This window comes from Coregonus lavaretus (genome assembly GCF_964263955.1).
Source record: "Coregonus lavaretus genome assembly, chromosome: 16".
NCBI lineage: Eukaryota > Metazoa > Chordata > Actinopteri > Salmoniformes > Salmonidae > Coregonus > Coregonus lavaretus.
In genome coordinates, this window is record NC_140003.1 from 27,760,534 (window position 1) to 27,787,212 (window position 26,679).

The following is a 26,679-nucleotide window of genomic DNA, read 5'->3' on the forward strand; positions in this document are numbered from 1 at the left end:
AAACAAGGTCATCAATGTGAATATTACTCCTGGTTAAAAGTTTTGTATATTCATTAACCCCCAAAGTAGACAAAAAAACAAAGGGAAAGATTGTCTGAAAACCAATCATTTCTGGCTAACTATCTATAGGGCAGTGTTTCAGAAATAAGCTATACAATTAGGAATCCTTACTTGATGGGGAAAATCATGAGCTTATTTAAATATATTGATACAAAGGCAGCCTAATCATTGCCTTACCTTCCCTGGAGCCAAATAGAGGTGTGCCAACTAAACACAGACACCCGGATGCAGGCAGCAGGTGTGATTACTCAACAGCACGAGCCTGACTTGCCTGGATCAAGGTAGGGCAGTGTAGTTGAATTCGAGGCAGAACATTTGTATCGAATTACCGGTACATTCCTTGACATAAGATGTATTCACTGGGGCAAAATGTAATGAAGTCTGTAAGGAAAACGGTTGCATTTTCACATGCCAGAAGATCACCTCCGTTATATTAAATGTTTTCGTTTCTTTCATATGCTTATGCGCGTAGGCTATATTGCTATCAATCGGAAATAGGAACAGTTCAATAAGCACAGATCTAAAAAATCTCTACTTCCATCTCAAGTCGTCCTTACTTCAGCGAATCTGATATAGGATCAGTGAAAAATCAGCACACAATAATGCTTGATATCTCTTTACCTACCTCAAAAATGAACTCCCATCTCAACTGACGTCCTCAAAATTCTACTCAAAAATAGCCTGTTCCAAATATCGAGTCTCTCATTCTAAAATCTTAATACAATAAAAGTACATTAAAGATAATAAATGATTAATGTTGCGATAAAAATCCAACCTTATTGTTTGACCTCACACTTTCTTCCTCTGTCTGCACCATAAGCTTAGTATTGCAACGTGTTCAACTAACGTCAGCGGGTAAATGTTTGTTTTGACCAATGCCACTTTATAGGTGTGTTGCTCTGCTCCAAAAAGATACAGCTATGCCATTTGTTAGTTTTGGCCAACCTTCAAATGTACATTTGGCAGCAACCTGATTGAAATACCAAGGCGAATTCACAAGTGTTAGACTATGTGTATTTTATATGCCCCATGATGGAAAATAATAGCCTAATCAATTACCTTTCATTATTAGGTTTATATTAATATTATGCATTATATTACTAAGAAACAGTAGGCCTACTATACTGAGAATGTTTATCATGTCCTTCCAAATTTGAAATACAAAAATTGAATAATCAGATTTTTCACTTCTAATAGTAATTTACTGAAATACATCAGCTACAATTAAAGCAGTACATTACATATAAAAAAAATAAAATAAAACATCCAGTTCATTCGAACCGACAACTTAGACTATGCAAATCAACATCTGGCTTTTGATCAACCACCTGTGAAATTGAAGAATTCAATACTTTATCATAACTTAGCTAACAATTGGTTTATTATCCTTCCTTAAGTTCAATGACACAATATGAAAACCTGAGTCAAAATAACTCATTCTCAAAAGGAAGATTGTCCTCAATTGCCAAAGAAGCTCAACATATTCACAATCAAACAATGATCTAATATTAACGGTCTGCAATAATGACTGTATGACTTACATACTTCAGAAGAGCCTTTTTACAAGCAACACATTGCATTTTCAAAAATAGAACAAAGTATTTGTCAAAAAGTTTAACATTTATATTTTTTTCCCCCCACACTGATGAAACAAGTTTCCTTTTTCTCCAGCTTATACAAGGACACTTATGGTCAGTTTATGGATAGGGGGTTACTGTAAGTGGTTAAACGGTCCCCAAAATTGGTTGCTTTTTCACAACGATAAATATTTTCAGTTCCCTCTGTAGGAGGAGCTTTTGGGGTCTAAAAATTATAGTATAGGTATAGTATACAGAGTATACAAAACATTAGGAATACCTGCTCTTTCCATGACATAGACTGACCAGGTGAATCCAGGTGAACGCTATGATCCCTTATTGATGTCACCTGTTACATCCACTTCAACTGTAGGAAGCACTGGAGTCAACATGGGCCAGCATCCCTGTGGAACGCTTGAAACCTTGTAGTCTATGCCCTGATGAATTGAGGCTGTTGAGGGAAAAAGCAGCTGCAACTCAATATTAGGAAGGTGTTCCTAATGTTTTGTACACTCAGTGTCTCTCTAAGGCTGTGTTTACACAGGCAGCCCAATTCTGATCTTTTATGGGCAAAAGAGCTGATCTGATTGGGCAAAAGACCAATTAGTAGAAAAATAGGAGTTGGGATGCCTGTGTAAACACAGCCTTAGATAAAGTCATGGAGAAATACACATGCGACTATACACTGTGCTTTTGAAAGTGCTTTCTTTCACTGGTGTACAGTAGGTCTCATTGAACACTAAACCCATACAAATCAGATGATAATTTAACCCAAAATGTAAATATTTTTTTAACCATCTCATGATTGATTAATTTACATGTCAACATTTCAGCTATATGCCACATGGATAATGAATAATCAATTGTTGATTAATTTAGGGGGATGATACTCCAGGTATTCTTCAAACTGACAGTCCAGTCCACTCTACAATACTGTAACTACTATTTCATGTAAGGATGGGTGGACTTCAATTACTGCAGGCCAAATCATAGCTGTGGTCCAGGGCTAATCAAATCACTACGGAGAGATGTTTAAAAAATGGGTTGCAAAAAGCTATGGTTTCACAGAACATGAAGTAGGTGTGCATTGACAAACATTAAATTGCATTGAAAATCTAATGAAAAGAAAGAGTACTACTCATGTAGCTATACCACCAGGTTGTCCAGAATAGAAAATACACAACTTACTTATAGCAGAGAGACCAACATTCTATACATTCTACTGAGGGAATGTTTACAGAGTAAAGTTTCATAGCTGTTGAATCCAGAACGAGGGTATTGTAACACTTAACATGAAATCTCTTAATCTATTGTAGAAATGTTACAAGTGAGAGGAGCTACCATTTGATGTAAAACTATGTTGACATAAGATAGTTAACATGGTAGCTATCAAATCGAAACAATTTAACTTTAAAGACACATGAACAATAAAGCACAAAGCAGAGACATCGTGCAAGACAAAAATGACTAAGGCGATATAAAAAGGAAAATAATTTCATTTTGTCAAGGTACATTTCAAATGTGGCTGTTGTGTTTCTCTTCACATGCAACAATTATCATTATGTTACAACAAATACCATGGAAACCCTTTTCTGTAACCTCTGCCTAACTATGCACAAGTATTCAGAAAGTTATGCAGTGTAATATAGTAATATCTATAAATAGACAATTTATTTAATTAAAATGTAATTGTGCAAGTTAAAGCTTGATGTTCAGAACTTTATGGGGCACTAAAAGCCATCCTAACAATATGACTAAGGTGAAAGCATACAGAAACCCCTAATAATAAATGACTGGTATATTGCAAAAAATGTTCGATTTCAAATATCTGTGCCAGAAAGGTAGGAAATCGGAAGCGATGCCAGTGGCCAGTCTTTGCTGAAATACCAAGAGGGCTAAAATGTGTGAAAGGGAAGTGCTTATAAAAGAGGGGAAAGTTGCACTTTCATTTAAAAATAAATAAAGTAACCAATAACCTCGAATTGTTAGTTTGTTTCAAAAAGTGCAGATGGAGCTACAGTAGTTTATGGACTTGACAGACCAATAATTACTATGAACCATACGGGGGTGGCTGGAAATATTTTAAAAAGCACAGAACTAATGAAATATATTTTCCAGGACAGGAGCCTAAATAAAATGGAACAATCGCTTGAATCTCTTACAGCTACATGTGCTAATGTAAAGTAGTGCTGAATGGGCAATTCTCTTACAATGACTGACATACAGTGCCTTGCAAAAGTACTCATCCCCCTTGGCGTTTTTCCTATTTTGTTGCATTACAACCTGTAATTTTTAATGGATTTTTATTTGGATTTCATGTAAACGGACATACACAAAATAGTCCAAATTGGTGAAGTGAAATTAAAAAAATAACTTGTTAAAAAAATTCTAAAAAATAAATAACGGAAGTGGTGCGTGCTTATGTAGTCACCCCCTTTGCTATGAAGCCCCTAAATAAGATCTGGTGCAACCAATTACCTTCAGAAGTCACATAATTAGTTAAAGTCCACCTGCGTGCAATCTAAGTGTCACATGATCTGTCACATGATCTCAGTATATATACTGAGATCCAGAGCGCCAAGTCTAGGTCCAAAAGGCTTCTCAACAGCTTCTACCCCCAAGCCATAAGACTCCTGAACAGCTAATCATTGCTACCCGGACTATTTGCACTGACTCCCCACACCCACCTTTTACGCTGCTGCTCCTGTCTATTATTTATGCATAGTCACTAACTCTACCCACATGTACAGTGGGGAGAACAAGTATTTGATACACTGCCGATTTTGCAGGTTTTCCTACTTACAAAGCATGTAGAGGTCTGTAATTTTGATCATAGGTACACTTCAACTGTGAGAGACTTCATCTAAAATCACGGTTGACAACTCCGTTGTGTCCTCCTCCCAGAGTGCGAAGAGCCTTGGCGTGACCCTGGACAACACCCTGTCGTTCTCCGCTAACATCAAGGCGGTGACCCGATCCTGCAGGTTCATGCTCTACAACATTCGGAGAGTACGACCCTGCCTTACACAGGAAGCGGCACAGGTCCTAATCCAGGCACTTGTCATCTCCCGTCTGGATTACTGCAACTCGCTGTTGGCTGGGCTCCCTGCCTGTGCCATTAAACCCCTACAACTCATCCAGAATGCCGCAGCCCGTCTGGTGTTCAACCTTCCCAAGTTCTCTCACGTCACCCCCCTCCTCCGCACACTCCACTGGCTTCCAGTTGAAGCTTGCATCCGTTACAAGACCATGGTGCTTGCCTATGGAGCAGTGAGGGGAACGGCACCTCCGTACCTTCAGGCTCTGATCAGTCCCTACACCCAAACGAGGGCATTGCGTTCATCCACCTCTGGCCTGCTGGCTCCCCTTCCTCTGCGGAAGCAGAGTTCCCGCTCAGCCCAGTCAAAACTGTTCGCTGCTCTGGCACCCCAATGGTGGAACAAGCTCCCTCACGACGCCAGGACAGCGGAGTCACTCACCACCTTCCGGATACATTTGAAACCCCACCTCTTTAAGGAATACCTGGGATAGGATGAAGTAATCCTTCTACCCCCCCCCAGCCACGACCCATCTTCAATGCTCTTACTGAGGGAAGGAGGTTGTTGGCCAAGATCTTGCGATACATGGCCCCATCCATCCTCCCCTCAATACGGTGCAGTCGTCCTGTCCCCTTTGCAGAAAAGCATCCCCAAAGAATGATGTTTCAACCTCCATGCTTCACGGTTGGGATGGTGTTCTTGGGGTTGTACTCATCCTTCTTTTTCCTCCAAACACGGCGAGTGGAGTTTAGACCAAAAACCTATATTTTTGTCTCATCAGACCACATGACCTTCTCCCATTCCTCCTCTGGATCATCCAGATGGCCATTGGCAAACTTCAGACGGGCCTGGACATGCGCTGGCTTGAGCAGGGGGACCTTGCGTGCGCTGCAGGATTTTAATCCATGACGGCGTAGTGTGTTACTAATGGTTTTCTTTGAGACTGTGGTCCCAGCTCTCTTCAGGTCTTTGACCAGGTCCTGCCGTGTAGTTCTGGGCTGATCCCTCACCTTCCTCATGATCATTGATGCCCCATGAGGTGAGATCTTGCATGGAGCCCCAGACCAAGGGTGATTGACCGTCAACTTGAACTTCTTCAATTTTCTAATAATTGCGCCAACAGTTGTTGCCTTCTCACCAAGCTGCTTGCCTATGGTCCTGTAGCCCATCCCAGCCTTGTGCAGGTCTACAATTTTATCCCTGATGTCCTTACACAGCTCTCTGGTCTTGGCCATTGTGGAGAGGTTGGAGTCTGTTTGATTGAGTGTGTGGACAGGTGTCTTTTATACAGATAACAAGTTCAAACAGGTGCAGTTAATACAGGTAATGAGTGGAGAACAGGAGGGCTTCTTAAAAAAGAAGAAACAGGTCTGTGAGAGCCGGAATTCTTACTGGTTGGTAGGTGATCAAATACTTATGTCATGCAATAAAATGCAAATTAATTACTTAAAAATCATACAATGTGATTTTCTGGATTTTTGTTTTAGATTCCGTCTCTCACAGTTGAAGTGTACCTATGATAAAAATTACAGACCTCTACATGCTTTGTAAGTAGGAAAACCTGCAAAATCGGCAGCGTATCAAATACTTGTTCTCCCCACTGTACATATTACCTCAATTACCTTGACTAGCCAGTGCCCCAGCACATTGACTCTGCACCGGTACACCCCTGTATATAGCCTCCCTACTGTTATTTTATTTTACTGCTGCTCTTTAGTTATTTGCTTTTATTTTTTTTATATATATTCTTTAAAAAATGCATTGTTGGTTAAGGGCTTGTAAGTAAGCATTTCACTGTAATGCCTACACCTGTTGTATTCGGCGCATGTGGCAAATAAAATGTGATTTGATATACACACACCTGTTCTGAAAGGCCCCAGAGTCTGCAACACCACTAAGCAAGGGGCACCACCAAGCAAGCAGCACCATGAAGACCAATGAGCTCTCCAAACAGGTCAGGGACAAAGTTGTGGAGAAGTACAGATTAGGGTTCGGTTATGAAAAAATATCAGAAACTTTGAACATCCCACGGAGCACCATTAAATCCATTATTAAAAAATTGAAAGAATATGGCCACACAACAAACCTGCCAAGAGAAGGCCACCCACCAAAACTCACAGACCAGGCAAGGAGGGCATTAATCAGAGGCAACAATGAGACCAAAGATAACCCTGAAGGAGCTGCAAAGCTCCACAGCGCAGATTGGAGTATCTGTCCATAGGACCACTTTAAGCCGTACACTCCACAGAGCAGGGCTTTACGGAAGAGTGGCCAGAAAAAAACCATTGCTTATAGAAAACAATAAGCAAACACGTTTGGTGTTTGCCAAAAGGCATGTGGGAGACTCCCCAAACATATGGAAGAAGGTACTCTGGTCAGATGAGAAAGAAAATGGAGCTTTTTGGCCATCAAGGAAAACGCTATGTCTGGCACAAACCCAACACCTCTCATCACCCAGAGAACACCATGTTTTTCCATTGGCAGGGACTGGAAAACTGGTCAGAATTGAAGGAATGATGGATGGCGCTAAATACAGGGAAATTCTTGAGGGAAACCAGTTTCAGTCTTCCAGAGATTTGAGACTGGGACAGAGGTTCACCTTCCAGCAGGACAATGACCCTAAGCATACTGCTAAACCAACACTCAAGTGGTTTAAGGGGAAACATTTAAATGTCTTGGAATGGCCTAGTCAAAGCCCAGACCTCAATCCAATTGAGAATCTGTGGTATGACTTAAAGATTGCTGTACACCAGCGGAACCCATCCAACTTGAAGGAGCTGGAGCAGTTTTGCCTTGAAGAATGGGCAAAAATCCCAGTGGCTAGATGTGCCAAGCTTATAGAGACATACCCCAAGAGACTTGCAGCTGTAATTGCTGCAATAGGTGGCTCTACAAAGTATTGACTTTGGAGGGGGGTGAATAGCTATGCACGCTGAAGTTCTGTTTTTTTGTCTTATTTCTTGTTTGTTTCACTATAAAAAATATTTTGCATCTTCAAAGTGGTAGGCATGTTGTGTAAATCAAATGATACAAACCCCCCAAAAAATCAATTTTAATTCCAGGTTGTAAGGCAACAAAATAGGAAAAATGCCAAGGGGGGTGAATACTTTCGCAAGTATTCTCCCATAATGAAGTGTGTGCAAAACGTTTATTTTATATAAATTCAATGACTGATTTCCCATTCTACTCATTTTATTTTGTCCTGTGGTCTTAACCTGGTACTGGGAAACCGGCCCGAAGAGTACCAACCCTTCTAGACTTTCAAGTCTTCTATGACTGTTTAGATTAATACATAAGCAATGAACCATGATTTGTTTCCTGATAAGCGCATGCATCAAATATGTATAACATTTTTATGACCAATAACAAAGCATTTAGGTTTTCATTTGAACCATAATCTAAACTCTAAAAAGATCTAAATGAGATTATCACCACATGACCTCACTTAAGGTCCATTGTGCAAACATAATTGTATATTCAGACAAATCAAATGTTTAGAATCTTTAGATTTGTCTTGGCCATTATAACAACCTATTTCTAGCAGGTTCTGTTGATTGATGATGAATGATATACTTGATTCCACACCATCAACCATACATTTCTTTCAGGGGAGAGCTTTGAATAACGTGACTTCAAATTAAGATTGATCAAATCAAAATCATATATTTCAGGCTATACACCATGAGGATACCCACTCTTACCATGGTGTCAACTTGAAAATAGGAGTCTAGCAAGCAACTATACATTATCAACAAGTGGACAACGCTGCATTCAGCAGTTATATAGCAGGACTTAAAAAGAATCACAGAACTGTTATGCCGACATGTCACATGGTAACAGGGTCCCTTCTTAGGGTCTCAGATCTAGGACCAGACCCCCCTGTCCATACAGTCTTATTCATTATGATCAAAAAGGCAAAACTGACCCTAGATCAGCACCATTACCACAGGTAGAACAATGAGCCTGATATTTCACCAGGTGTATAAATAAATGTGAAGCATCCGGTTGCAGTTTCCATTCACTACGGTGATGTAAGGAAGCCCATGGCCGGAAGTGGGAAAAGATGGAGCGAGAAGGATTTTGGCAGACATTCTGCTCATTTCGTCATTGATGAAACAATGCATACAGAATCTGTAACAAACAGAGTAGACTACGTTTTGTAGACTTCACCCTTTGCCAAAGTATTTTTTAATTGGCGTTGTTTAGGAGTGCAAGGGCGAATTCAGTTATTGCACACGCGTACTTCAGAGTAGGTGTTCCCTAACGGAAATATGCAAATAAATGACATGCCAATAGGATCTCACTAGCTTGTGCTTGGCTCTGCCCACCTCCTTGCTTGTTCTGCACCCATTGGAAACTACAGGCTCTGGTCTATCTTGGGTTAGTTATACAAATCTTTGCTATTACTCTGAGACACTTTATAAATACAGGCACAGATACCTGGTTAGAGTTAAAGCAAGAAAAAGGTGGAAGAAACATGATTGAAGTCAAGCAGAAAAACGAAATTAGAGACAAAAACAATAATGATTGACTATGCAATCAAATCCATTTCACTACACCTTTGTGGCTTACATTTCTTAATATAGCCTACATTCTAATAAACCCCATTAGTGTTTTTTCTAGAGCCTGAACGATATATCGGTTCACCTACATTATCGGCCGATATTGTCCTTTTACCGATATATCGTATCAGCCGATAATTCCACCGATAACCGATATTCAAATAAATAGGTTGAAAAAAGCACATCTCATGCTGATCTGAACACTTGCGGCCATTCTCATGATGTGTCAGTCACAATGTATGAAATCAACATTTGAAGCATAGTTATTGGACAATTGCCTTTTTGGATGGCAATTTGAGAATTCAGTCTGGAAAAATTATACTTTTTAATTTCCCCGCAGTAAAACAGTATATATCGGCAGATATATCAAGAAGTTTTGTACACCGAAAAAAATCTGAACCAGACCCCAAAAAACATAGGTCGGGCTGTAGTTTTTCCCCCGACAACCCAATTAAATGTTTTGCTTCATATACATATTTTTCTATTTTCACGATTCCCAAAATTGACCACTTTAACCTAACAGAAAATTATATATTTTTTAATCACTAAATGCTTTGAGCAACACCCACCTTTGCAGTGTAACATATTTTGGCAGGACAGAGGATATGGGTATAAAGTGCCTTTCAAAATTATCGCATAATAATATAACTATTATCCTCAACCAAACGTTTGACTGCTTGTAGCATCAGGGGAAGAGTTCAATTGAGACCTCGTCTCAAGAGGGTATTCAGAGAAGTCTGTTCCGTGACTTCGCAGACTGACTTGTCCATTGGCAATAGTAAATTGGGAGGTGATTCCAGAACGTGAGGTCTGGAACTGCGACGGGAAGTTCTGATCGAAGGTGCTGATTTGATAAGTCTGATGCAACCCTTGAGCATCAGTCTTTTTCGAGGACGCAACTCCCTCCAGAAAGTCTTCGGTTGGCGACACGGCCGAGGTAGTGGTTTCATCCCCCGAAAATGAGAAGGAGTGCTGGGAGTCCCCTACAAGGAGTCCAAAATGTGGTTTCTCCAAGTTAGACCTTAGTGGAGAGTTCATCCCTGACCTACCAGTACCAATGGTAAACCTGCTGGGGGAAGGGTACTGCTTCTCTGTGGAGAACAGAGGCTGGTTGGAAAGGCTGGGGCTCTCGGTGACAAAGGTAAGACTCTGGCTGCTCAGGTAGCTATCGTTCTGGCTAGTCCTCTCCAGAGCTTGCTGGAGGAACTTGGAGTACTCGTGCAGGAGGCTAGACTTCTCTGCTGGTGGGGCTTGAGAGTTACCTCCCAAGCTTTCTACCGGGCTGCCCTCAGACACATCAGAGGAGTTAATGGAGATTCTGGAGGTCACCTCAGTGTCAGCCACACTGAAGGAGATATCTGGCTGCCCATTGGCCTTGTTTGAGTAGTGGTCCAGGAGAGTCTGGAGAACCTCATCCGGGAGCACGTTCTTGTCGTGGTTGGACTTGAGCTCGACGCTCAACGGCTGTGGTTCCAAGATGGTGGCGGGAACGGTTTCGTCTATGACGCTGGCCACTGCGGCTTGTGTAGCGGAAGGCTGGGACGCTATGCTGCTTACATTAACGGCGTAATCGCGGTTGTCGTTGTTGGCCACAGCTACCTGCTGGAGATACCTCTTCTTCTTCAAGAACTGAACGGCATCGTCGTAGTTTGTGCTGCTGGATGCTGGTTTCGTCTGCCCTCTTGGGAGAGCATCTACTGGCTCCAGGTCAGAGTTGGCCACATCCACGTCCAGAAGATCTTGTTTGTCAACGATCTCGAACGTGTACCTGGTGACTTTGCAGTCTTCGAAAGAGGACAAAGGGGACAAACTCTCAGGTGGTTCAAGTTCAGTTGGTTGCTTCAGACTCCTCTTGGGGACCTTCTTGAGGACCAGCTTGGGAGGATGAATCTCCTCAGAGGAGAGATTCTCCCCACCCAGCCCCAACTGCCGCCCGCCAGATAAGTCAGGAAGCTCCACAGAATAATCTGCCACCACATACTCGTCTTTGACCACCTTGGAGGAAACCACATAGAGAGGTAGACATTCGATTTTGCTCGGTCTTTGCTCCACCTTATCCATGTCGCCAAGAGAAGCGACTGTGGCAACGTCTTCAGTGGCAGCAGCTGAGAGAGCGCACTGAGGCTTGTCTGAGGTCTTCAGGCGTTTCTTCTTGGGCAGTGAGCACTCTTTGGTAGGGAAGGAGAAGCCCAGAGATTCTGTGTTGCGCAGGAGTCCTCCATCTTTCCCCGCTGCTGCTGTCTTGTGGGCTTTCCTCTCACGGCACATACGCCTGTGCTTTAGAACCCGGTCTGTTCTGGAAAAGTACTGTTGGAAACAAGCCGAATGGGTTTGTGGCATACAAGGACAGTAGTAGAAAAGATGTTTTAAAAAATAACTTCTGCATGCTATATAAACCATAATTTTTCAAATAGAAGGCTAGTGATGTAGCCTGTACCCAGACCTGTTTGTGCAGTCTTGCCAAGACCAACTCCATTGTCTGTCATTTGCTTTGATAACATAAATAACCAACCTGGTGGCAGCAGTCACATTGATAGGGCTTCTCTCCACTGTGGGTCCTTCTGTGCCTCTCCATGTGGTATTTCTGAATGAACCTCATGCCACATTCCTCACAGCGGAAGGGCTTCTCACCTGACAAAGTCAAAGGGACAGGTCATTCTGTGGGCTAGTAACATCAACATTCAACAGGTGAGATCTTTGACCAATCATTGGCTACCATAGTTCAATCATAGCTTCATGAGGCATTATCTTACCAGTGTGGATCTTCTCATGTCTCTGGAGAAGATACTTCTGTATGAAGCGCATATCACACTGGCTGCACTGAAATGGCTTCTCACCTGAAACCAAGCAATAGTAAGTTTGACCATATTTTCTTGCGTATATTCAATGGGAAATTGTGTTAGCCTACTTATTACGCAAGACAATGTAACTAACAATCATTGTTGTGTTCATTTAATGCTAATCAAAAGACTTGACGGTCATAAAATACATTATACCAGTGTGGATGAAGACGTGTCTTTGTAGATGGTAGTTCGTTCGGAAGGCTGCATTGCAGTGCCCACACACATGACACTTTGGACTCTGGAGACCCAATGATCCATCCTCATTGATGGTGAGAATCTAACCAAAGTAGAGTGATACATGGAAAGACAAGAACAAAAGGTCTGTCAATTATTTCGCAATTTATCTGTACAACTAAAGCACGGCATTTACCCAGAAAAAAAAATGTGGTTTTCATCTAGGTAGTTTTCAGGTGACAATATAGATCTTTAATCTGGACATAACATGTGATTATGACCTAGTGTCAAGCAAATACACTGCTCAAATTTGGAGTCACCTTCAAAATTAAAGTGGAAAACCACACTACAGGCTGATCCAACTTTGATGTAATGTCCTTAAAACAAGTCAAAATGAGGCTCAGTAGTATGTGTGGCCTCCACGTGCCTGTATGACCTCCCTACAACGCCTGGGCATGCTCCTGATGAGGTGGCGGATGGTCTCCTGAGGGATCTCCTCCCAGACCTGGACTAAAGCATCCGCCAACTCCTGGACAGTCTGTGGTGCAACGTGGCGTTGGTGGATGGAGCGAGACATGATGTCCCAGATGTGCTCAATTGGATTCAGGTCTGGGGAACGGGCGGGCCAGTCCATAGCATCAATCCCTTCCTCTTGCAGGAACTGCTGACACACTCCAGCCACATGAGGTCTAGCATTATCTTGCATTAGGAGGAACCCAGGGCCAACCGCACCAGCATATGGTCTCACAAGGGGTCTGAGGATCTCATCTCTGTACCTAATGGCAGTCAGGCTACCTCTGGCGAGCACATGGAGGGCTGTGCGGCCCCCCAAAGAAATGCCACCCCACACCATGACTGACCCACCGCCAAACCGGTCATGCTGGAGGATGTTGCAGGCAGCAGAACGTTCTCCACGGCATCTCCAGACTTTGTCACGTCTGTCACATGTGCTCAGTGTGAACCTGCTTTCATCTGTGAAGAGCACAGGGCGCCAGTGGCGAATTTGCCAATCTTGGTGTTCTCTGGCAAATGCCAAACGTCCTGCACGGTGTTGGGCTGTAAGCACAACCCCCACCTGTGGACGTCGGGCCCTCATACCACCCTCATGGAGTCTGTTTCTGACCGTTTGAGCAGACACATGCACATTTGTGGCCTGCTGGAGGTCATTTTGCAGGGCTCTGGCAGTGCTCCTCCCGCTCCTCCTTGCACAAAGGCGGAGGTAGCGGTCCTGCTGCTGGGTTGTTGCCCTCCTACGGCCTCCTCCACGTCTCCTGATGTACTGGCCTGTCTCCTGGTAGCGCCTCCATGCTCTGGACACTACGCTGACATACACAGCAAACCTTCTTGCCACAGCTCGCATTGATGTGCCATCCTGGATGAGCTGCACTACCTGAGCCACTTGTGTGGGTTGTAGACTCCGTCTCATAATACCACTAGAGTGAAAGCACCGCCAGCATTCAAAAGTGACCAAAACATCAGCCAGGAAGCATAGGAACTGAGAAGTGGTCTGTGGTCACCACCTGCAAAACCACATCTTTATTGGGGGTGTCTTGCTAATTGCCTATAATTTCCACCTGTTGTCTATTCCATTTGCACAACAGCATGTGAAATGTATTGTCAATCAGTGTTGCTTCCTAAGTGGACAGTTTGATTTCACAGAAGTGTGATTGACTTGGAGTTACATTGTGTTGTTTAAGTGTTCCCTTTATTTTTTTGAGCAGTGTATATAACCAGAGTTAAAATATATTAATTTGAACCTTGGCAGGAGAGCGTTGTTTTCGTTTCTTCTTGTGACACTCTGATGTGAGGTCCCTGGGCTGTTTTCTCTCTTTCTTCCCCAGCATCAGTGGATCCGAAGACAGCTTCAACTCTTGTTTGATGCTCACCTGCAAAACATAGTTTAATCACTTCACATGAATTAATTTCACTGATTATAGTCAGAATGACAAAGCTCTCAATGGGTGAATCCCAAGTCTTCAAAGAGGAGGCAGAGAGAGGACAGAACAAAGACTTGAGATTCACCCATTGTCATGGTTTACACTACAGCGCATGTATCGGAAGAAGACTGGCAATAAGAATGTATGCATGATATGGACTCACAGGCATGTGGAGCGTGCATGGCAGCTTGTGTGAGAGTCTCTGCATCATTCCCTCTTCCCGGTCATTCTTCACAGTCTCCTCATGTACCATCAGTTCATCAGTTGCGATCAGGTCATGAGACACTATTGAAACCTCTGTCAGGTCATCATCCTCTTCATCATCATCATCTGCTAACAGGGGGTGGTGGGCTAACCCCCTCTCGCCCAGTGTCATGACGACCAGACTCCCACCCCCTATCCCCACCCTCTCATCCACTCCCCCACCACACTTTAGCAGCATCCCCTCCAGCTTGTCATCAATGTTCATCTTTACTAGAGACCTAGCTAGCTAGGTGTCTGTGGGGTCAAGAGAGGGCAGAAGTATTTGCTAGTTAAAGACAAACAAAACACCACTATTTAGCTTTGGTAGCAATAGGCTAACGTTAATAATCACTACAAATGCTAGCTAGCTACATTTTAGTGGGGCCATCATTGAGTAATCTGAGGTTAGGGTGATAACGTAGTTCGCTACCTAAAGATGATCAACCAACCAAATAACGTTAGCCAACACAAACCCGTTTACTCAAAATAGCACATTTACCTGCCCAAAATTAACGTTAGCACTAAAACTAGGCTATTTGACCATACTGTAGCTAGCTAATGTTAAACTTTCATCATCTGTCGCTATACAGTGGTCAACTAACTAGATTAACTAACTACCTAGTTAGGTAACTAGGTGTTATTATTGGTAACTTTAGTTACCTAGACAACTTTCGCTAGTTAGCTAAACAAGTAACACAACTACGTTAGCTAGCTAGATAACTACCGGCACAGTGTGGACAAACGTAAGCTAGCTAACGTAGTTAGCAGTAGATAATTAGCTAGCTAGCTAACTTGGCTAGCTGTGAATGGCAAACGTTTACAAGCTAGCTAGCTAGGCCTGATCAGAACCAACAACAACCAGAACTAACAGATAGGTAGCAAGACCTCAAGTCAAATCGAGACGTCGCTTACGTTAGCTAAAAGGCACTGCAGACCAAACTGTTCACAACTAACGTAACGTTAGCTATTAGCATTAGTTAGCTAGCCTAGCTAACTTACGTAACGTTAGCCTGCTTACCTACTTTAGAGTCTAATAAGATCGTTTATCTGCGAAAAGTGTATCCGCTGTGTGATATACGCCGCGACAGAAAGAAACATCACCGCATCTGGCCCAACTGCAGTGCATGGGGAATGTACGGTAGTTGTTTGGCGTTGTGATAGCTCTGCCGCTCACCTGTAGTGAAGCACTGCTGTGTGTGTTCTGCTCTGCATCTCTACTGCGCTCACTCTGGACTAGAATATGATGACAGAAGAAAATCGAGACTAGGCTACTAGCTACTTGTTTACCAAACACGAAGTTTAATGCGTTCAAGAAACACTCTTAAAAATAAGAAATGCTGTCGTATTAAACGTCCTCCTTAACAAAAAATTTTAACATTTAAATTAACTAGCTAGTTATGCCAATGAATTAATGTAGATACAGTGCATTCGGTAAGTATTCAGACCCCTAGACTTTTTCCACATTTTGTTACATTACAGCCTTATTCTAAAATTGATTAAATTCATTTTTTCCCTCAAATCAACACACAATACCCCAATGACAAAGCGAGAACAAGTTTTTAGAAATGTTTGCAAATGTATTAAAATAAATACCTTATTTACATAACTATTCAGACCCTTTGCTATGAGACTCGAAATTGAGCTCAGGTGCATCCTGTTTCCATTTATCATCCTTGAGCTGTATCCACAACTTGATTGGAGTCCACCTGTGGTAATTCCAATTGATTGGACATTATTTGGAAAGGCACACACCTGTTTATATAAGGTTCAACAGTTGACAGTGCATGTCAGAGCAAAAACCAAGCCATAAGGTCGAAGGAATTGTCCGTAGAGCTCCGAGACAGGATTGTGTCGAGGCACAGATCTGGGGAAGGATACCAACACATTTCTGCAGCATTGAAGGTCCCCGACAACACAGCGGCCTACATCATTCTTAAATGGAAGAAGTTTGGAACAACCAAGACTCTTCCTAGAACTGGCCTCCCAGCCAAACTGAGCAACCGGGGGAGAATGGTCTTGGTCAGGGAGGTGACCAAGAACCTGATGGTCATTCTGACAGTGCTCAGTAAAAGGCACATGACAGCCCGCTTGGAGTTTGCCAAAAGGCACCTAAAGGACTCTCAGACCATGAGAAACAAAATTCTCTGGTCTGATGAAACCAAGATGGAACACTTTGGTCTGAATGCCAAGTGTCACGTCTGGAGGAAACCTGGCACCATCCCTACGGTGAAGCATGGTGGTGGCAGCATCATGCTGTGGGGATGTTTTTCAGCGGCAAGGACTGGGAGACTAGTCAGGATCGAGGGAAAGATGAACGGAGCAAAGTACATTGCAGTAGCTTGTTGTCATTGCAGGCAAACTCAACGCTGTACGTTACAGGGAAGACATCCTCCTCCCTCATGTGGTACCCTTCCTGCAGGCTCATCCTGACATGACCCTCCAGCATGACAATGCCACCAGCCATACTGCTCGTTCTGTGCGTGATTTCCTGCAAGACAGGAATGTCAGTGTCCTGCCATGGCCAGCGAAGAGCCCGGATCTCAATCCCATTGAGCACGTCTGGGACCTGTTGGATCGGAGGGTGAGGGCTAGGGCCATTTCCCCCAGAAATGTCTGGGAACTTGCAGGTGCCTTGGTGGAAGAGTGGGGTAACATCTCACAGCAAGAACTGGCAAATCTGGTGCAGTCCATGAGGAGGAGATGCACTTAATGCACTTAATCCAGCTGGCGGCCACACCAGATACTGTTACTTTTGATTTTGACCCCCCTTTGTTCAGAGACACATTATTCAATTTCTGTTGGTCACGTCTGTGGAACTTGTTCAGTTTATGTCTCAGTTCTCGAATCTTGTTATGTTCATACAAATACACTGCTCAAAAAAATAAAGGGAACACTAAAATAACACATCCTAGATCTGAATGAATGAAATAATCTTATTAAATAATTTTTTCTTTACATAGTTGAATGTGCTGACAACAAAATCACACAAAAATTATCAATGGAAATCAAATTTATCAACCCATGGAGGTCTGGATTTGGAGTCACCCTCAAAATTAAAGTGGAAAACCACACTACAGGCTGATCCAACTTTGATGTAATGTCCTTAAAACAAGTCAAAATGAGGCTCAGTAGTGTGTGTGGCCTCCACGTGCCTGTATGACCTCCCTACAACGCCTGGGCATGCTCCTGATGAGGTGGAGGATGGTCTCATGGGGGATCTCCTCCCAGACCTGGACTAAAGCATCTGGAGCGAGACATGATGTCCCAGATGTGCTCAATTGGATTCAGGTCTGGGGAACGGGCGGGCCAGTCCATAGCATCAATCCCTTCCTCTTGCAGGAACTGCTGACACACTACAGCCACATGAGGTCTAGCATTGTCTTTCATTAGGAGGAACCCAGGACCAACCGCACCAGCATATGGTCTCACAAGGGGTCTGAGGATCTCATCTCGGTACCTAATGGCAGTCAGGCTACCTTTGGCGAGCACATGGAGGGCTGTGCGGCCCCCCAAAGAAATGCCATCCCACACCATGACTGACCCACCGCCAAACCAGTCATGCTGGAGGATGTTGCAGGCAGCAGAACGTTCTCCACGGCGTCTCCAGACTCTGTCATGTGCTCAGTGTGAACCTGCTTTCATCTGTGAAGAGCACAGGGCGCCAGTGGCGAATTTGCCAATCCTGGTGTTCTCTGGCAAATGCCAAACGTCCTGCATGGTGTTGGGCTGTAAGCACAACCCCCACCTGTGGACGTCGGGCCCTCATACCACCCTCATGGAGTCTGTTTCTGACCGTTTGAGCAGACACATGCACATTTGTGGCCTGCTGGAGGTCATTTTGCAGGGCTCTGGCAGTGCTCCTCCCGCTCCTCCTTGCACAAAGGCGGAGGTAGCGGTCCTGCTGCTGGGTTGTTGCCCTCCTACGGCCTCCTCCACGTCTCCTGGTAGCGCCTCCATGCTCTGGACACTACGCTGACAGACACAGCAAACCTTCTTGCCACAGCTCGCATTGATGTGCCATCCTGGATGAGCTGCACTACCTGAGCCACTTGTGTGGGTTGTAGACTCCGTCTCATGCTACCACTAGAGTGAAAGCACCGCCAGCATTCAAAAGTGACCAAAACATCAGCCAGGAAGCATAGGAACTGAGAAGTGGTCTGTGGTCACCACCTGCAAAACCAGTCCTTTATTGGGGGTGTCTTGCTAATTGCCTATAATTTCCACCTGTTGTCTATTCCATTTGCACAACAGCATGTGACATTTATTGTCAATCAGTGTTGCTTCCTAAGTGGACAGTTTGATTTCACAGAAGTGTGATTGACTTGGAGTTACATTGTGTTGTTTAAGTGTTCCCTTTATTTTTTTGAGCAGTGCATTTACACGTTAAGTTTGCTGAAAATGAACGCAGTTTCTTTTTTTTGCTGAGTTTACTTTAATTTGATTAGCGCTTGAGCACAACTATCATCCAAGTCACAATGCAAACAGGGGCCCCCCAAAACAATACTGCATTATGATGCAAAACAGATGGCAGCATTCACTGAGCATTCATTGCTTCGCTGATAAACTGATAAGGGAATGTAGTATGAGTAAACTTGTATCATTCAGCCTCCTTTCCTTACCCATAGAACCATATAGATATTACACATTCTCATATTTTACTCTCATTTGAATAAAACACCACAAACATGCAAAGCAACTACTCTGGTTGGCATTTGCTAAATCTGGGTTTCATATTTCACATATTCAGAATTGGTATGTAGTTGAATAATGATACCCCATAAAGTGAAGCACTCAGCTAAGCAACACCTGGTAGGAAAACTCAACCCTTCTGAATGTATTCACAAATACAGGTCTTTGAAGTTATTGTTGTTTAGTCTGATATCCTAACTGGTTTCTTTGGTGGACTGTTTAGTTTGTGGGAACTGTAGAAATGTTATTTTGTGTGGGTCATTGTTACGAACCCCGTGGCTTTAAACATCTAGGGTGGATGGACAAGAGACCCGTAACATAATTCATGTAAATTAGAATCGTGACATGGAACAGTGAGAACAAAAACTACACGACAACCATAAACTACCGTCAAACATAAAATGTTTATTTTTGAACACACGGTAAAGGTTTGGGAAAAAGGGCTGAGCAGGACCCAAGAAATGAAACAATAGTGTAAAAAAAACCTAAACTGATCTTGCCTGCCTCAAGAACCGCTAAGTTACTGCTAATCATACAAAAATACAGTGGGTGGTCCGCTCAGGTCTAACTAGTGTTTTTAGACAGTTTTCTTCCTACGGGTAATGTATGCCCAAGGGCAACTTGCTTAAATTCCCCTTTTCCCAGAAACACACAACAAAGTTACCAAACAGAGTAACCAGCAAATGAGTGAGTACACAAAACACCACCGTATCCATACTCACATACGGAAAATAGTCTCTCACAACAAACACAACTGACTGGCTTTTAAACAATGGGATGTGTGATTGAAAAACCAGAAACAGGTGGTGCAATGCAGAGGAATGTCCACTGATTGGTCCACCTCAGCAATCAGCAGACACCCCAACAACCCCCAATCAGGAACATACAGGACACCTGTGATTAGGGCAGAAGGAGAGGAAAAACACAAAAAGACACAGGATACCTGTATCCGTAACAGTCATTCAAGATGAATGTAATCACTTTTTGACTGCTCCCGTTTTGATTTAAATGAAACCTTCCATACATGTTTGCCTATGGTATAAAGTCGTCAGAAAGTGCTCAAAGTCGCATACCCCACCCTACCATGAGAAATGTCTTCATCACTGATGACCCCCTTTGTCTTACATGAGATGACACCCCTAACAGGGATTTTTCGGCCTGCGTTTCGGCCTGCTGTTGCACTGTGCACGAGCCACATTTGTAACTCCCATTTGTATTGGGTGTCTGGGGGCAATACCAGATCTCACTAGGCCGTCCCCAATATTGTGGTCACGCTTGTAGACTACCAGTGGGGGTTCCTGGAAAATGTGATTTTTTTTTAACCGTCAGCTGAGATGTTCTGTCTGCTGGAACCGAGCAACGGTTGCCTATGTGAAGTGCCAGGAAGAGTGTGTGTGCATGTGCGTGGAACATGTGTCTGTGGTACGTGTGTACGCACATGTGTGCTTCTGAGAGGGAGAGAAAGAGGAAGAATACATGCCTCACTTTCCATTGACATGCATTGGATTCACTTAGATATTAAAATCTACCCTAACCAGAAACCGTAGATAGATGGCAGCATTCGCGCAAAACTGAAAGCGCGAACCACCGCATTTAATCATGGCAAGGTGACTGGGAATATGGCAGAATACAAACAGTGTAGCTACTCTCTCCGCAAGGCAATTAAACTGGCAAAACATCAGTATAGAGACAAAGTGGAGTCGCAATTCAACGGCTCAGACACGAGACGTTTGTGGCAGAGTCTACAGACAATCACGGACTACAAAAGGAAAACCAGCCTCGTCGCCAACACCGACGTCTCGCTTCCAGACAAGCTAAACACTTTCTTCGCCCGCTTTGAGTTTAACAAAGTGCTACCGACGAGGCCCACTACCAAGGACTGTGGCCTCTCCTTCTCCGTGACCGACGTGAGTAAGACATTTAAGCATGTTAACCCCCGCAAGGCTGCCGGCCCAGACGGCATCCCTAGCCGCGTCCTCAGAGCATGCACAGACCAGCTGGCTGGTGTGTTTACGGACATATTCAATCTCTCCCTTTCCCAGTCTGCTGTTCCCACATGCTTCAAGATCGTCACCATTGTTCCTGTACCCAAGAAAGCAAAGGTAACTGAACTAAATGACTATCGCCCCGTAGCACTCACCTCTGTCATCACAAAGTGCTTTGAGAGACTAGTCAAGGATCATATCACCTCTAACTTACCTGCCACCCTAGACCCACTTCAATTTGCTTACCGCCCAATAGATCCACAGACGATGCAATCGCCATCACACTGCACACTGCCCTATCCCATCTGTACAAGAGGAATACCTATGTTTATTTATTTATTTTATTTCACCTTTATTTAACCAGGTAAGCCAGTTGAGAACAAGTTCTCATTTACAATGTAAGAATGCTGTTCTTTGACTATAGCTCAGCATTCAACACCATAGTACCCTCCAAGCTCATCATGAAGCTCGAGGCCCTGGGTCTGAACCCCACCCTGTGCAACTGGGTCCTGGACTTCCTGACGGGCCGCCCCCAGGTGGTGAAGGTAGGAAACAACATCTCCACTTTGCTGATCCTCAAAACTGGGGCCCCACAAGGGTGCGTGCTCAGCCCCCTCCTGTACTCCCTGTTCACCCATGACTGTGTGGCCAAGCACGCCTCCAACTCAATCATCAAGTTTGCAGACAACACAACAGTAGTAATCCAGGCTCTGTCGCAGCCGGCCGTGACCGGGAGACTCATGGGCAGCGCACAATTGGCCCAGCGTCGTCCAGGGTAGGGGAGGGAATGGCCGGCAGGGATGTAGCTCAGTTGATAGAGCATGGCGTTTGCAACGCCAGGGTTGTGGGTTCGATTCCCACGGGGGGCCAGTATAAAAAATGCACTATTCACTAACTGTAAGTCGCTCTGGATAAGAGCGTCTGCTAAATGACTAAAATGTAAATGTAAATGTAGTAGGCTTGATTACCAACAATGACGAGACCGCCTACAGTGAGGAGGTGAGGGCTCTGGGAGTGTGGTGCCAGGAAAATAACCTCTCACTCAACATCAACAAAACAAAGGAGATGATTGTGGACTTCAGGAAACAGCAGAGGGTGCACCCCCCTATCCACATCGACGGGACTGCAGTGGAGAAGGTGGAAAGCTTCAAGTTCCTTGGCGTACACACCACTGACAAACTGAAATGGTCCACCCACGCAGACAGTGTGGTGAAGAAGGCGCAACAGAGCCTCTTGAACCTCAGGAGGCTGAAGAAATTCGGCTTAGCACCTAAAACCCTAAAACCTTTACAGATGCACAATTGAGAGCATCCTGTCGGGCTGCATCACCGCCTGGTACGGCAACTGCACTGCCCGCAACTGCAGGGCTCTCCAGAGGGTGGTGCGATCTGCCGAACGCGTTACCGGGGGCAAACTACCCACCCTCCAAGACACCTACAGCACCCGATGTCACAGGAAGGCCAAAAAGATCATCAAGGACATCAACCACCCGAGCCACTGTCTGTTCACCCCGCTATCATCCAGAAGGCGAGGTCAGTACAGGTGCATCAAAGCTGGGACCGAGAGAATGCTGCCTATAGAACAGCTTCTATCTCAAGGCCATGAGACTATTAAATAGCCTAGCACTAGCACATTAGAGGCTGCTGCTGCCTATTGAAATCACTGGCCACTCAATGGAATACTAGTCACTTTAATAATGTTTACATATCTTGCACTACTCATCTCATATGTATATACTATATTCTATAGTATCTTAGTCCATGCCGCTCTGTCATTGCTTGTTCATATATGTACATATTCTTAAATTCCATTCCTTACTAGATTTGTGTGTATTGGGTATATGTTGTGAAATTGTTAGATATTACTTGTTAGATATTACTGCACTGTCGGAGCTAGAAGCACAAGCATTTCGCTACACCACAATTTGATTTGATTTACTGTATATACTGTGTGTGGGGGGGGGGGGGGGGGGGGGAGTGTGTTGATTTCTTTAGGTAATGTTTTTATATACAGTGCCTTCAGAAAGTATTCATACCCCTTGACTTATTCCACATTGTTGTTACAGCCTGAATTAAAAATTGATTAAATATCCATCTACATTCACACAATACCCCATAATGAAAGTGAAAAAAATGTTGGAGATTTTTTAGAAAATGTATTGAAAAATAAATACAGAAATACCTCATTTACATAAGTATTCGCACCCCTTTGCGATGACACCCTAAATTGAGCTCAGGTGCATCCAATTTCCTTTGATCATCCTTGAGATGTCGCTACAACTTGATTGGACATGATTTATAAATAAACACCTGTCTACACAGAACACAAATATAAATGCAACATGCAAGAATTTCAAAGATTTTACTGAGTTACAGTTCATAAGGAAATCAGTCAATTTAAATAAATTATTTAGGCCCTAATCTATGGATTTCACATGACTGGGAATACAGATATTAATCTGTTGGTCACCGATACCTTATAAAAAGGTAGGGGCGTGGTCAGAAAACCAGTCAGTATCTGGTGTGACCACAATTTGACTCATACAGCGCGACACATCTCCTTCACATAGAGTTGACCAGGCTGTTGATTGTGGCCTGTGGAATGTTGTCCCACTCCTCTTCAACGGCTGTACAAAGTTGCTGGATCTTGGCAGGAACTGGAACACGCTGTTGTACACGTCGATCCAGAGCATCCCAAACATGCTCAATGGGTGACATGTCTGGTGAGTATGCAGGCCATGAAAGAACTGGGACATTTTCAGCTGCCAGGAGTTGTGTACAGATCCTTGCGACATGGGCCGTGCATTATCATGCTGAAACATGAGGTGATGGTGGCGGATGAATGGCATGACAATGGGCTTTTGGATCTTGTCACAGTGTATCTGTGCATTCAAATTGCCATCGATAAAATGCAATTGTGTTCATTGTCCGTTGCTTATGCCTGCCCACACCATAACCATGGGGCACTATGTTCACAATGTTGACATCAGCAAACCACTCGGCCACACGTCGTCTGCCATCGGCCCAGTACACTTGAAACCGGGATTAACCCGTGACGAGCACACTTCTCCAGCGTGCCAGTGGCTATCTAAGGTGAGCATTTGCCCACTGAAGTCTGTTAACTGCATTTGCATTTGCAAACTGCAGTCAGGTCAAGACCCTGGTGAGGACGACGAGCACGCAGAAGAGCTTCCCTGTTTCTGACAGTTTGTGCAGATATTCTTCAGTTGTGCAAATCCACAGTTTCATCAGCTGTCCGGGTGGCTGGTCTCAGACGATCCCGCAGGTGAAGAAGCCGGATGTGGAAGCCCTGGGCTGGCGTGGTTACATGTGGTCTGCGGTTGAGGCCGGTTGGACGTACTGCCAAATTCTCGAAAGCTACGTTGGAGGCGGCTTATGATAGAGAAATTAACAATTTCTCTGGCAACAGCTCTGATGGACATTCCTGCAGTCAGCATGCCAATTGCACTTTACCTCAAAACTTGAGACATCTGTGGCATTTTGTTGTGTGATAAACTGCACATTTTAGATTGGCCTTTTATTGTCCCCAGCACAAGGTGCAGCTGTGTAATGATCATGCCGTTTAATCAGCTTCTTGATATGCCACACCTGTCAGGTGGATGGATTATCTTTGCAAATGAGAAATGCTCACCAAAAGGGATGTAAACAAACTTGGCAACAAAATTCGACAGAAATAAGCTTTTTGTGCCTATGGAAAATGGGACCAACACTTTACATGTTGCGTTTATATTTTTGTTCAGTGTATATAGTATATACACCTGGGTGCCAGGTAGCCTAGCGGTCAAGAGCATTGGGCCAGTAACCGAAAGGTCGCTGGTTCAAATCCCTGAGCCGGCAACGTGGAAAAAATCTGCCGTTCTGCCCTTGAGCAAGGCCTTTAACCCCCAACAACAACTGCTCCCCGGGCGCCGATGACGTCGATTAAGGCAGCCCCCCGCACCTCTCGGATTCAGAGAGTTGGGTTAAAAGCGCAAGACACATTTCGGTTGAATGCATTCAGTTGTGCAACTGACTAGGTATCCCCCTTTCCTTCCCTAAAACAATTTCTAGAGTGTTGAAAGTTTCCAAGAGCACATCATTGGGAAATATGGAACTACCCAGACTCTGCCTAGAACTGGCCGTCTGACCAAACTGAGTAATCGGGCAAGAAGGACCTTGGTCAGGGAGGTGAGATGGGAGAACCTTCCAGAAGGATAAAAGTCTTTACAGCACTTCACCAATCTGTGCTTCATGGGAGAGTAGCCAGACGGAAGCCACTCCTCAGAAAAAGGCACATGACAGCACGCATGGAGTTTGCAAAAAGGCACATGAAAGAGCAGAAGGCAACATTTTGTGGTCTGATGAGAATTTCTTTTCACAATTTGGCCTGAATGCAAAGCACTATGTCTGGAGAAAACCCAGCTCAGCTCATCACCCATCTAACACCATCCCTACCGTGAAGCATGGTGGTGGCAGCATCATGCGATGGGGATGCTTTTCAGCAGCAAGGACTGGGAGACTGGTAAGAATAGAGGGAACAATGAATGGAGTCAAATACAGGCAAATCCTTGATGAGAACCTGCTTCAGAGTGCAAACAACCTTAGACTGGGGCGAATATTTACGTTCCAACAAGACAATGCCCCCAAGCATACAGCCAAAGCAATGCTGGAATGGCTTCAGAACAAGAATGTGAAAGTCCTTGAGTGACCCAGCCAAAGCCCAGACTTATACCCAAGAAGACTCAAAGCTGTAATCGTAGCCAAAAGGTGCTTCTACAAAGGATTGATTCGGGTGTGAATAACATTTCTAAAAACGTGTTTTCACTTACATTATGGGGTATTGTGTGTAGATGGGTGCGTTTTTTTTGGGGATTTAATCCATTTTGATTTCAGGCTGTAACGCAAAATGTGGAATAAGTCAAGGGGTATGAATACTTTCTGAAGCAACTGTATGTCCAGTCAATCTCTATGCCAAAAATTATTAAGAGCTGATCAATTGAACACATATTTACACAACTTGATTCATGCAATGTGTAAAAAACAGTAACCCCATGTGTCCAAAGACTAAATACAGTAAAATATCAGAAACTCACATTGTAGACAAACGCCTTGGTCGATTTAAAAAATGTCTTCAGATTAGTTTTTTGTATTTTCTCAATGGCAGTATTAATCTGACCATTTTTGTACCCCCTCTCCTTAAATTTTCTTTGAATTTCAGAGTCTTTGATGGTTCCAAACTTCTTCCATTTAAGAATTATGGAGGCCACTGTGTTTTTGGGGACCTTCAATACTGCAGACATTTTTTGGTACCCTTCCCAAGATCTGTGCCTCGACACAATCCTGTCTCGGAGCTCTACGGACAATTCCTTCGACCTTATGGCTTGGTTTTTGCTCCGACATGCACTGTCAACTGTGGGACCTTATATAGACAGGTGTCTAATCATGTCCAATCAATTTAATTTACCACAGGTGGACTCTAATCAAGTTGTAGAAACATCAAGGATGATCAATGGAAACAGGACGCACCGGAGCTGAATTTCGAGTCTCATAGCAAAGGGTCTGAATACTTATG

The 26,679-nt window shown here is 43.8% G+C and overlaps 1 protein-coding gene across 2 annotated transcripts; it reads right to left on the reverse strand.

The window, feature by feature from the left end:
* Positions 1–7,530: 7,530 nt before the first annotated feature.
* znf148 (zinc finger protein 148) lies at positions 7,531–15,655 on the reverse strand. Of its 2 annotated transcripts, XM_084179914.1 has the most exons (7): positions 15,609–15,655; positions 14,355–14,689; positions 14,012–14,140; positions 12,234–12,357; positions 11,991–12,074; positions 11,750–11,868; positions 7,531–11,544 (listed from the first exon to the last, which is right to left on the reverse strand). In XM_084179914.1, exons 2-7 carry the CDS (start codon positions 14,658–14,660, stop codon positions 9,895–9,897), a joined length of 2,412 nt encoding a protein of 803 aa, XP_084036040.1. In that variant the 5' UTR covers positions 14,661–14,689; positions 15,609–15,655; the 3' UTR covers positions 7,531–9,894. The 2 variants fall into 2 exon arrangements, with proteins under 2 accessions (XP_084036040.1, XP_084036039.1); XM_084179913.1 differs by lacking the exon at positions 15,609–15,655 and having other exon boundaries at positions 14,355–14,865.
* Positions 15,656–26,679: the final 11,024 nt, after the last annotated feature.

What these genes read in the sequence shown, in the direction of transcription:
- znf148 (XM_084179914.1), bottom strand. Translation starts at nt 14,660, where the DNA reads ATGAACATTGATGACAAGCTGGAGGGGATGCTGCTAAAGTGTGGTGGG. An exon ending in AACAACGCTCTCCTGCCAAG is followed by an intron (nt 12,358 to 14,011) that starts GTTCAAATTAAT and finishes TACTTTGGTTAG; the next exon opens with ATTCTCACCATCAATGAGGA. An exon ending in ACATGAGAAGATCCACACTG is followed by an intron (nt 11,869 to 11,990) that starts GTAAGATAATGC and finishes TGACTTTGTCAG; the next exon opens with GTGAGAAGCCCTTCCGCTGT.